The 13309-nt window shown below is 35.8% G+C and overlaps 1 protein-coding gene across 3 annotated transcripts in view; it reads right to left on the reverse strand.

Moving 5' to 3' along the window:
• LOC125667073 (uncharacterized) overlaps positions 1 to 10617 on the reverse strand; it is a 36021-nt gene extending 25404 nt beyond the window's left edge. The window contains exons 1-7 of one of the 3 annotated variants that reach the window (XM_048900403.2): positions 10496 to 10617; positions 9022 to 10030; positions 7975 to 8113; positions 6279 to 6397; positions 3815 to 4010; positions 2814 to 2956; positions 1407 to 1560 (exon numbers count right to left, since the gene is read on the reverse strand). In XM_048900403.2, the coding sequence (XP_048756360.2) occupies positions 1407 to 1560; positions 2814 to 2956; positions 3815 to 4010; positions 6279 to 6397; positions 7975 to 8113; positions 9022 to 9982 (1712 nt within the window). In that variant the 5' untranslated portion in view covers positions 9983 to 10030; positions 10496 to 10617. Of the gene's footprint in view, positions 1 to 1406; positions 1561 to 2813; positions 2957 to 3814; positions 4011 to 6278; positions 6398 to 7974; positions 8114 to 9021 lie in introns of all 3 variants that reach the window. The other 2 variants (XM_048900404.2, XM_048900402.2) reach the window with 2 other exon arrangements.
• Positions 10618 to 13309: the final 2692 nt, after the last annotated feature.

The following is a 13309-nucleotide window of genomic DNA, read 5'->3' on the forward strand; positions in this document are numbered from 1 at the left end:
TGCATCTGTTTAAACAATTGAATGCACATTAACCATTTTCATTCTTAAATGAATAAAAGATTTCTCTTGTGTGCTCTTCTTATGCAAACCCATAAAAAAAGCAAATAAACAAAAAAAGATCTGGAATCCCTGACTGCATTTTAGGTACTCCCGTCTGTAAAAACAATTAACTAAATCTGGACCATCCTGATGTTTGCGTAAACATTTAAAATTTTGCGAATGGTTGGCAGAGTTATGTAGTTCCAAATATTTCATTGTGATGACATTAATATTAGTACAGATAAGAAAACACACAACAGCAATTCTACTATGGCACATTGTGGAAGGTTTTTCGGATGTTTACTTTATGCTGGAACTGTTTAAAAGTTGTGAGTTAATCTTGAATTGAAACGAGATGTGTTTATGAAACACTGATGTCCCCAGATGACAACAAAGTGGAACTGTAGGACATTGTAGTTTTTTTTAAAAGGTCAACAAATCTGGTATCATTGGAAATACACATCCTTAATATAAACAGTACCTCTTACAATCTGAATGAAAATAAGTCAAGGGCCAATGTAAAGGCCATCAGGTCAAACATTTTGGTGTCAATGGAAAGGTCGTGCCACAAGGAATACACATACCAAATATGAAAGCTGTACCTCTTATGGTGTAAAAGATATGACCAAGGTTAAAGCTTTTCTGAAAATTTCCAAAACTAGGTCAAGGTCACAAGGTCAACAAAGGTCTTTTCACAAGAAATGAATGTGCTAAATATAAAAGCAGTACCTCTTATGATTTAAACATATGGCTTATATTCAAAAGTTTTTAAAAGTAGGTCATAGGTCAATGTTTAGGGTCATCAAGTTCTACCTCTTCTGGTGTAAAAGATATGACCAAGTTTAAAGTTTAAACAGATGGACAGACAACAGACAGACAGGCCAGAACTATATATGCCCCCAACAATTAAATCTTCTATTCGAGGGGGAGGGAGGAGGGGGGAGGGGGGGCATAAAAATCCTTAGTCTGCTTTTTGTTAGATAGAAAGAAAAAAAATGCCCTCCCTCAACTATTTTTCACAAAATTGGCCTGAGAACCAAGTGATTAATTTTTCTTGGCTTAATTTAAGCCACTATAGAGTGCCTGTCCTACTTTTTTAACACAGTGGAAACCTGTTGTGAGTTAACTCACTATTACCTGGGCTATCCCAGATCTGTTGTATAGTGTGAATTGCACTGAGAGTTTAACAACCAAATAAAAACCAACTTAGAAGCAAGGTAACTAAAGCTGAATGCTTGTATTTTGTACCGTATTTATCAAATTGGCAGCACTAGTTATAATTATTTTCATATGCACAATTGTATCACAGACTGTAAAAGTGTATATGTTAAATAAAAAGACAGGTTGAATGCTCATGCAGAACTCACTCATGCTTATGGAACTCTAGGAAGGTGTTTCGTGATCTCCTTTCATTTTTCTGCATGGCGTACAACATGGACAGGAAAATATACAGATCTGGATAAACTCCACATAGAGGCTCCAGCCTCTCTTTGGTATGTTTCAGCCAATCAACTCCCATCTCTGCCCATGATAATGGTATGAAAACATACATTATTTATCAATTTATTGTTAAAAACATCTTAAAACAGAAATAACCATAAACTGTCTCAACAGTGAAAAACTTAATGAGGAAAACTCACCACCATATGAACTGTTTAAATAGTAACTAACCCTATAATAATAACCATTATACATCTGAATTTGAAACCTGAACACCCAACCATTACCATGATTTTTTGGTAATTAGGGCAATATTCTTTTTTTTTTTTTCCTGCGAGTTTCTTAGCTTTGCTCAATATACCAAATGGACCATTTATGGCTGGCTTAATGGGGATTCATAAGGAAGCAGATAAGAATAAAATAGTGGGGAAAGGTAACTGATACAACACATTTTCAGAAATGAGAGGGCTCCAGATCTCAGACTGGTACATTATCTAAAATGTTTTACATGAATGAGAGGGCTCCAGATCTCAGACTGGTACATTATCTAAAATGTTTTACATGAATGAGAGGGCTCCAGATCTCAGACTGGTACATTATCTAAAATGCTTTACATGAATGAGAGGGCTCCAGATCTCAGACTGGTACATTATCTAAAATGTTTTACATGAATGAGAGGGCTCCAGATCTCAGACTGGTACATTATCTAAAATGCTTTACATGATTAATTATCATACATACAAATTACTCAAAACAATGCAAACTTAACAAACTATATAAAATTTTACTTTCAATCAAGTTTGCTGGGCTTGCTGAAAAAAGCCGAAATGTAAAAACTAACATATGGCAGATGATATGCAGTAAACAAGATATGAGCATTAATGCTTACAGCTGGGTTGGCAAAGCGTTTTAAAAGAACAAAAGATAATTTCAATTAAAATCTTCAATTCTTTCCAATACATCTGTTAGATTTATACTGGTAATTACTAAACACTTGTAATGATATCCATGACCTCATAATAGTGCTTTAAAAAGCTTGGAAAGTCTTCACTCTATCTGCTGGAACCATTCTAAGGATTTTTGTAAGGAAATGGCTGAAAATAAGCCTTTTGTCCTATACTCCACATTGACCTAATTTCTGAAAATTATAGTGTATATGTCTGATTGGCAACAAGCTGTAGTATTAATTTAAAGAAACTCCCCGCCATTATACATATGTATATCTGAATGGTAACAAGCTGTTAGGAAACTCCCCACCATTTCATGTGTGGATTGTACAAAGTATGAATTAAAACCAATTTATGATCTTGCAATTGAGTAACCGAATAGCATACCAAATTGTGTGCTGGCGTGGTAACACAGCAACGAGTCCATGAAATAGAACTGCTCCCAGCTGTCAATACCCCAGGCAGGCAATGCATGGATAGAATGGGTCCACATCTCTGCTGCTTGTCCAGCTTTCTCAATTGTTAGCACTCTGCAACCCAAAGCTGAACATACAGATATTTATAACAGAAGATTTCAGTTGTGTTTGTTTACATGATTTTAACAAACTTGAATCTGCACTATGTCAGGAAGCTTTCATGCATTGTACTTTCCTAGTCCAGTGGTTCTTGAAAAGATTTTTTAAAGATTTTCTCCCTATATAATATTTGTATGTAAAACTTTGATCCTCTATTATGGCCCCATCCTATCCTCGGGGGCCATGATTTTTACAAACTTGAATCTGCACTACGTCATGACGCTTTCATGTAAATTTCTACTTTCCTGGTCCAGTGATTCTTGAGAAGATTTTTAAAGATTTTCCCTACTTATTCTCATGTAAAACTTTGATCCCCTATTGTGGCCCCACCCTACCCCCAGGGGTCATGATTTTAACAAACTTAAATCTACACTATATCAGGAAGCTTTCATGTAAATTTCAGCATTTCTGGCCCAGTGGTCCTTGAAAAGAAGATTTTTAAATGACCCCACCCTATTTTTGCATTTTTGTGATTATATCCCCTTTGAAGGGGGTATGGCCCTTCATTTGAACAAGCTTGAAAGCCCTTCAACCAAGGATCCTTTGTGCCAAATCTGGTTGAAATTGGTCCAGTGGTTCTGGAGAAGAAGATGGACATGTGAAAAGTTTACGCCTACGGCGACAGACAACAGACAAATTTTGATCAGAAAAGCTCACTTGAGCCTTCAGCTCAGGTGAGCAAAAAAGCACTAAACATGTTAATGCCAATAGTGCATTAGCTCAGATTCTTTCAAATTTCTGCTAAAATAAGTACACAAACAATAAGTTTTTACTCATCACAAGACAAAAGTATTTTAAATGAAGGAGACTGACCCTTGGTCATACAAATTGGCCTTCAGTAGAGATGTTTGTTTGGATATTTCCTGTTCCACTTCAGTTCGGCAATAATATTGTTTGGAGACCAAATTCTCTGAGATTTCAGAAATGCTTCCCAAGTTCACCTGAGTAGGGTCTTCAAAGAATCGCAGCATTCTCCCCATCTCATACACATACAGAGCTTTATATCTGGCTGTAATAAGTTGTATACTATAGTTAGTTGCAATATACATATACATTTATTTAGTATACTCAGCATGGGCAGATCCAACACTGGGGTTGGAGGGGAAGGGGTGTGGTCTAAATACCCATCAACCATCCCACCTCTATCATGGAATTTGCAATATATTATAATGACTTTTTTTCAATATATACAAGTAAATGCAAATTTTCTTTTACTTACAGGGGTCTGCCCCAAACTTCTACCCTCCATTTTAATAATCCCCAATTTAAATTGTGGTCCTTTGTGGAATTAATGAAATGCCATATTCACCTCAAAGGCACATGGAGGTGAATATAAACATTATTTTCTAGTTTGTTGGATCTCAGCCAGAAAGCATGGACTATCAAAATCATTATTGCTATGTTTTAATGGAAATGATAATTAATCTTATATAACAAGATTGCTACACATAGCCATGTCCCCTACTGCCGCAAAAAAAAGTTAAAGCACAAAAGTCCCATAACTCCTGTAAAATTTGTCGAATCAAAATGGCGGTGCAATATGATCAACAACATATGGTGACTAACAATCCTACAAAATTTGAATGAAATCCGGTTAGCAGTTTCGGAGGAGTTGCATCCACAAAGTGTTTCTATAGTGTAGCATATACAAATTCAACAAACTTTCATAACTCCTGTAAAAATTGTTGAATCAAAATGACAGCGCAATATGATCAACTACACATGGTGACTAACAATCCTCCAAATCATGAACAAAATCTTTTGAGCAGTTTCAGAGGAGTTGCGTCCACAAAGTGTTCCTATAGTGTAGCATGTACAAATTCAACAAAGTCCCATAACTCCTGTCAAAATTGTCAAATCAAAATGACGGCATAATATGATCAACTACACATGGTGACTAACAATCCTACAAATTATGAACAAGATCCGTTGAGCGGTTTCGGAGGAGTTGCGTCCACAAAGTGTTCCTATAGTGTAGCATGTACAAATTCAACAAAGTCCCATAACTCCTGTCAAAATTGTCTAAGGAGTTGCGTCCACAAAGTGAAGTGGGACGGACGGACACAGTATTTTTATGTCCCCTTCCGCGTTGCGGTGGGAGACAAAAATATTTGTTAAATTAGGGTTGGGCTTGTAAAAACATTACATATATACAAAACCTTCATGCAGATCTGTGCTTTTCATCAATATCACTGACTATCAGTTATACTGTATCATCATAAAATCATATTACCATTATATTACCATATTGAAATGAAGCAGTGATTGTAATCAGAATAAACAAGAGGTACTGTGAGCAATGCTCACTAAGAATACCCCCCGCTTACCCCAATCTCCCAAAGGGTGTTGGTAATAGGTATAAACTACCTCTTTTCTGGGTGTAAAAAACAAATGGCATGACAAACCGAACCATATTGCTACTTCGATGACCTTTGACCTTTTGACCCCAAAATCGATAGGGAACATCTTCATCCCATGGGTAGTCCATATGTATAATATGGTGACTGTAGGTGGAAAGGATAACGCTTTAGAGCCCGGAAACCATATTGCTACTTCGATGTCCAGTGCGCTTGACCTTTGGACTCCAAAATCGATAGGGAACATCTTCATCCCATGGGTAGTCCATATGTATGATATGGTGACTGTAGGTGGAAAGGATAACGCTTTAGAGCCCGGAAACCATATTGCTACTTCGATGTCCAGTGCACTTGACCTTTGACCTTTTGACCCCAAAATCAATAGGGAACATCTTCATCCCATGGGTAGTCCATATATATGATATGGTGACAGTAGGTGGAAAGGATAATGCTTTAGAGCCCGGAAACCATTGCATCTACAGACGGACGGACAGACAGACAGACAGCCCGATTCCAGTATACCCCCCCCCCCCCCCCACAACTTGTTGCGGGGGGTATAATAAAGATAATGTTTCTATCACACTTTCACTAATTCTGATTAAACCTATAAGTTATAGGTGAATGTAGTCTTTTAACCCTCTCTTTAAAGTTCTTTTCAAAATTGAAAGAAATACTTCTTTGTGTTTGATCTGAGTTGGTGAATTTCTCTTTGATCTAGAAAACAGTTCAGATGCAGACCCGAATGGCCAGTGCTGAAAAAAGTTTATCGTAAAGACTGGGAATAGGTCTTCTGACTTGGCAGAATGGGCTTGTAACACACACTAACACATCAACCTCATGTACATTGATACTAATCAGACAGATTTGATAGAACCTCTCATTTATCATAAATACATGTATATCACAAATGCTTGACTTACGTTTTTTGCTGGTACTGATCAGATGAAAAAAACCTTCCTTTGCTCTGTTAACATCACCTCTTGCCCAGAAAACATACGGCAGAACTTTGTCATACAACATCTTCATAGTTTCAGGATAACTTTAAAATAAAACACCTTGGTTACTCGCATATTCCTATATATTCTTTCTCACCCATTAGCAGACTATGGAACATACTCCACTGGATCAAAATAATTTTCACATCTTAAAATTTGCTTTTATTTCTTTTCATAATTTCAATTCCATTGGTTATTTTCACTATTGGTTTTTTGTTTTTGTTTTTTTAAAATGATGCAGATTAAGGATGAAAAATATTGAAAAATAAAAAAAATAGCTTTCCAATGGAGAGAGAAAGTTGCTGGACACTTTTTCATTCATCTCATCCATGAATTAGAAAAGAAATGCAGTTCTTTCTTAATACTTTGTTGTCTTAGTACTCAGGGTTTAAACCTTTAATGAACTTAGTCTGTTGTGGTGCTAGCTTTTTATAAAGGTAAATCTGAGTTGTGTTCAAGTCATATCACAAATGTATACAAAATAAGAACCTTTGAAACACTCTTCTCTATTGTTATTTACTCTAAAAGCTTTGATACAATTAAATCTTAGTTATTTACAATTCATATCATGCATAACTAAAAAGGCAAACCTTTTGAACACTCCCTTATCAGTCTAATGCATTATTTCTATGGCAAAGTGAAGTATTCTCAATTGAAAATGTCACCTTTCTTCAATATAATTTTTTTATTTTGAAACTTTTTGACTCAAGTATCATTCATTCATTTCACTCTAAATGTTACTCACATTTACAAAACATAAAAAAATTGCTATAGAATTAAATAGCAATTTTGGATTGGTTACTATAAATGCAACATTTATAATAACCATGCAAATATGCAAATAGCTACATGTATGAATAGAAATGGTTAATATCATTTAAAATTTCATCTAACAAAAAAAAAAACCCAATTTATTTAAGAAATGAACAGCACTTTTGAGCTGTTCATGGTCAGTATGAACGGATTTGGATTTGAGGCAAATTCTGTGAATTGCGCTAGCAATTCAGAGAATTTGCCTCAAATCCAAATCCATTCATATTGACCATGAACAGCTCTAAAGTGCTGTTCATTTCTTATATTTATATTCATTTACTAAATCACCGTTTGTTTACATTGCTTCTATTTTGTTGCATAAAACGAACTCTTAGCCTCTGTCACAGTAGTATTGTGATGTACGTCAACACATAGACATGACGTCACACTTCGTCTCACCCTGCCTTTTATCAACATTGCACTGTGCACTGCATTTTGGAGCTAGGAGACCGCAAGATTGGGATGATAATCCACGTAAGTTACAATCTTAATCCGAGGTGTGACTTGCGAGATCTTTGTAACACATGTTGTATTTTTTGAAATCATTACGCTCTCTCAGTCGCGTGCTTTAAGCTAGTTCATAATCTGTTCACAGTCAATATGAACGGATTGTGTCGCGTGCTGAAATTGGTTGGTTCATAGAGGAAAATGCGATTTGTAATATAAATATACTCTGATGAAATGCAGATCCTCATTTATATACATGAATATTACTAAAGAACATGACAAATGACTAATTAATGATTATACGTTCACTTTTTAATCAATGATTAGGCTTTTAAACTTTACCAAGTCTACAAGAGATTACCTCTTTCTCAGCAGCACAGTGGCATTTTCTACAGCTCTCTCATAAGAAGTGGAGAATTCCCTTTTCTTTCTGTTTAATGTGAGCTTGCCCTTACACGGGTCAGGGTAAGGCAATGTTAAATGCAATAAGCTGCTAAGAACTAAAAATAAATTCCCAAAGAAAAATCAACATTAGGTCACTTTCAATTGTTTCTAGACATTAGGTTAGTCAATGAGTGCCTATAGGTATAAATGTAAATGCTTAAATATTTTGTTTCTCAGATTTTAAAAAAGACTGTCAATTTTGTGAAACTCAGGTATATATCCAACAAAAGGCCCATTGGCCACATCACTCACCCGAGTCACCTGATGTTAAGCTATTGTGACTTTTAATGGATAAAATTATTCCCATGCACCCTACACCAAGAGGCCATGGTCAAAACAAACTTGAATTCACAATATGTCAGGAAGCTTTCACATAAATTTAAACTTTCAACCCCAGAGGTTCTTGAGAGGAAGATTTTAAAATGACCTGGCCCACCTTATTTTTGCCTTTTCTTCATTATCTCCCCTTTGGATGGAGCATGGTCCTCCATTTAAAGAAACTTCTGCCCTCTTTACTCAAGGATGAAGTATGCCAAGTTTGTTTCCAGTTTGAAATTGGTCCAGTGATTCTTGGGAAGAAGATTTTTAAAAACGCCAAAATTTTTACTAATTCTTAATTATCTCCACTTCAAAACAGTGTGGCACTTCATTTCAACAAACTTGAATCTTCTTTAACCCAAGCATGCTTTGTGGCAAGTTTGGCTAAAATTAGCCCTGTGGTTCTGAATAAGAAGTCAAAAATGTTATAAGTTTATGGACGGACAGACAAATGTCAGACAAAATGTGCTCAGGTGAACAAGAAATATATAGATTATATGTCAAAATAGTGTTCTAACCCAGGGACATTAACACATGCAAATTTATCCTTTAAAAGACCATGCAGTTTATAACACTACATCATTAGGGATTTCTGAAATATATAACACAGTATCTGAATGATAATACACATGTACTCAGTACTTACCACACATCACATGATTAATTATGTAGTTACTGTCGTAACATTCACTGAAGGCGCAGAGGTTAATCACAGGCAGACAGCTGATTTTCCTGTCCCCTTTAGGAAAGTCGTCTGCCCTCCCCACCCTATACTGATTACAGAAGCGGGGCCTACAATTCCACACAGTTCTGGTGGGAACATTCAGATCACTGTACTTGGAATGCATTTCTTCAAATTTGGCTAGATATTTATTAAGCCCGATTACTTTCTCATTGTGAAATAAAGCCTCTTTTCCAATGTCTTGTCTTATACTGCGTGGAATTATGAAACGTTTATGCAGTTTTCTTGAATTTTTCGTCAACACTTTCACACACATAGTATATAAGGAGGGGATTTCTTTGTCTATATGAACACTTCCCGGGTCTTCCACTCCACCCACATCATAAAAAGGGAGCTCTCGGAGGAGACAGGTTGAGTTACTAGCCTTTAACTCTCTTCTTTTTCTTTTCTGTTTTTTGCTTGGAGCTCTTTTATGAATTCCATGTGCACTTTTATCTATCACGGTGTACAAACTATCATTATTTTCATATCTATTTATATCTTTTATGGATGCTTCTAAATCCCCTTCACTAGATGAATTTGAAGTACACAGTGATGGTGAAACATTACAGTTAATTAGGTTCGTATTATCATCCGGAACAGGATTTTCCTCAGCAGAAAAATATTCACTATCATCTGTATTGTCATTTTCATCATCAAAAACGCCATTGTCCTCCTGATTAATGTTCTCTGTCTCACTAGCAGATGAATTAAAGGAATCAGACAGCTTTGTTGATTTACTGGAGTGTTGTTGGCCTTTCCTCTTTCCTCTCTTTTCTTGAGCTACACTTTCTTGGCTAAATTCTTGCGAAATTACCCTTGTGTATGATGGGCGATGCCTTCGATGTGATATTAATGTTTTAAGTCCTGTGGTGTCTTCTTCCATTTTGGTAAAAGTAAATCTGACAGAACATCAAATCCAGAGCAATTTAAGCTAAATTAAATAAAGATGGACAAATGAATACAGAATTTATGATAACCCCCCCTCCCCGACATGCACCTAGAGTAAAACATTATTCAAGTGTCTGAATATTAAAAATATATTGAGCATTATCTAAGCTAGCCTATACTGTAAAAAAAATTAACTTTTACATGTAGATCTAAATATTAAAAAAATTAAAATACTCTTTAGAATCTCATCTTCAAATAGTTTTTTTTCCCCTCCGCATCACAGTGGCTCGTCACGAATTGACCCTATTTTATATTTACAAATATAGATATAGAAAAGATGGTGTCAAATTTTGTTAGACAAAAAAAATTCATGAAGAGCCCCTACGTCCCTCTCCAAGGCATATACCCCATTTGCGCCTCTTCGAGCCACAACAAATATCCTAAGCTGACTATTTTAGTGTATATTGCATTATATTGTACATATAAGAGCTAGCTGATGTATACTTACCATGCACTGTGTGTTGTGCAACTGTTAGCTTGACAAACTGTCATTAACAAGTTTCAGTTTGAGTATTTCACAACGCACAGAAACATTTAGTTTTGGTGTTGCTAAAACACGGAACCGAAAACGGAACGGAATAGAAATGTGTCTCCACTCTCATCATGCGAGTCAAAGTAGAAAAACTGTATTGATTTCCACTTAGTATTGGTTAACTTAATCAATAATTAAAAAATAAAAAGATGTCAACTTTTTAAAGATGTCAGACATGCAAAAACAAAAGTTTATCAACATCAGAAAATCGCTCATTCTCATTAAACAGCATATATATGATAAAAATACATAAAAACTGGTTTAAATGACAACATTTTAATATCAATAGTAAAATTTCAAAAGACTGCTGCTTTATAAATATATTTAAACTAATTGTGGGTATCAAGGAAATCATAAGAGAAATATCAGCATATGAGTTATTGCCCTTGACAACTTTGATATATGTAATTAAAATTAGATGTTAGCTCCGCTCACATACTCGCTACATGTTTGTGTAGCGAGTATGTGAGAGGATCTAACATCTAATTTTAATTAGATTGATGTAATAAATTCCTCCAAAAGATAAACATGTATTTTATTATGCACAAACTTATGACTTCTGACACATCAGGGCATGGTCGCAAGCATGAAAAGAGGAAGAGGAGCGTACGTTTCAGCCATGACTTGCGATGATGACATCGGGATGAAACTACTTGTTTAATTAAAAAAGTAAATTCGGCATTGTATGAGTTATGAAAAGTCGTTTTCTCTCTCTCTCTCTCTCTCTCTCTCTCTCTCTCTCTCTCTCTCTCTCTCTCTCTCCACATCTAAACCGGGGGGGGGGGGGGGGGGGGGGATGTACGAAACAACGATAATTCACGAGGTCTGAAGTCAACAACAGCGATCGATTGAGTAGGCGCGTAGATGTCGATACGCAAGTACGCAACTGTGTACACATCATTTGCGAGAGAGAGAGGGGGTTTATAATTCTTAATCAACATCATAATGTTCTTTCAAACAATTTTAAATTCCTTATAATTCATATTTTCAACATCATGTCGAATATCACTGTAATGCACATGTAGTAGACGGGTTTATGATATTCTTTGTTATCTGTACAATTTATACCAGTCGAAAACAACAAAAAAAGCGGACAATACAACTCGCAAAACAATAAGAAGTCAGTCCAAGTACATACCATAAATGGCAAGAAATCGGAACAGTTTTCCCGGGTTACGCTAGAATACGAGGTTACTGTAGTACAGATACGCCCACTTCTCTCCAGAATCAGGGTTACAAGTGGTTACTGTAATACGCCCACTTCTCTCCAGAATCAGGGTTACAAGGGGTTACTGTAGTACAGATACGCCCACTTCTCTCCAGAATCAGGGTTACAAGGGGTTACTGTAGTACAGATACGCCCACTTCTCTCCAGAATCAGGGTTACAAGTGGTTACTGTAGTACAGATACGCCCACTTCTCTCCAGAATCAGGGTTACAAGTGGTTACTTCACGTACTTACTTGTGGTTAGGGGATATAGCCATTCCTATAAGAGGGGTAACTATGGAGCACCAAACTAACATAAAGTCAAATAATTGAAGATATCCTTAACTATTTGAAGATATATATCATCAATTCATTTGATGCGCGCTACAATCCAATTGAGAGAGCAATAATTCAATTAATACGCATATGAATTAAATGAATGCGCATATGAATTCAATTAATGCGAGCAATAATTCTCATCAATCGAATAGATGCGCGCATCAATTCAATTATTGCTCTCGTCAATTCAAATGATTAGAGGAATAATTGATTTGATGCGCGCATCTACTCGATTTACGAGAAGTATTGCGCGCATTAATTGAATTCATATGTGCATTCATTGAATTCATATTATTGCGCATCAATTCAATTAATGAAAGCAATAATTTAGTTGATGCGCACAATAATTGAATTGATGATATCTTTGAATAATCAGATTAAGATATGTTCTATTATTTGAGTTTATGTTCATTTGGCGCTCCACAGGTGACTTGGTAAATGCCAAAGTCAGTCTTCCAGGGAAATAAAATCCAGACAACATAGGGGCGGGGGATGGTTACAGTTGTTGTGAGAAAGGTCTGTAACCCCCTGTAACCCTGTATTTAAAGACAAGTGGGTGTTGTGAGAAAAGGTCTGTAACCCTCGTAACCCTGACTTTGAGAAAAAAAAATCAATGAAGTAAGATTTTATAACCTTTGTAACTCTAGTAACTTCTCCTTAAAGTAAAGGTGGTCGATATTTACTAGCTTTTTAGCACTATAAGACATATATGTTTCATATGCTAAATAGGACAAAAATATTGTCCCTATTGTAACCTGGTTACAAAATTGTCACCCGGGGAAACTGCTCTGATTTCTTGCTATATCTATTTCAGATAGTCATGGAAATGTTATTGCTGCTCGATATTCTTTAATTGTTAATTTCAAAGGTCACTCAACGCGTAAAGATACGATTATTTGTACATAACCCTATGACTCCTTCATATTCACATACGTACTGTGTATTATTATATTATACATGACTGATTTTCATAAGATATCGTATACTTGTATAGGCCGATATACCGGTTATAGATAGTTTCTTTTTACGGGTACAAACATTTACAAGTACATTCATGAAAGCTAACATTTATCATAATGATACACAACGCAATAAAATCACAAATGGGCCTTTCCTAAGGCCTCATCAATATTCCGGAATGAAATACCATCGTTGTGATGCGATTCTAAATTTACCGTCATTAA

Source organism: Ostrea edulis, chromosome 2 (assembly GCF_947568905.1).
Source record: "Ostrea edulis chromosome 2, xbOstEdul1.1, whole genome shotgun sequence".
Lineage (NCBI taxonomy): Eukaryota > Metazoa > Mollusca > Bivalvia > Ostreida > Ostreidae > Ostrea > Ostrea edulis.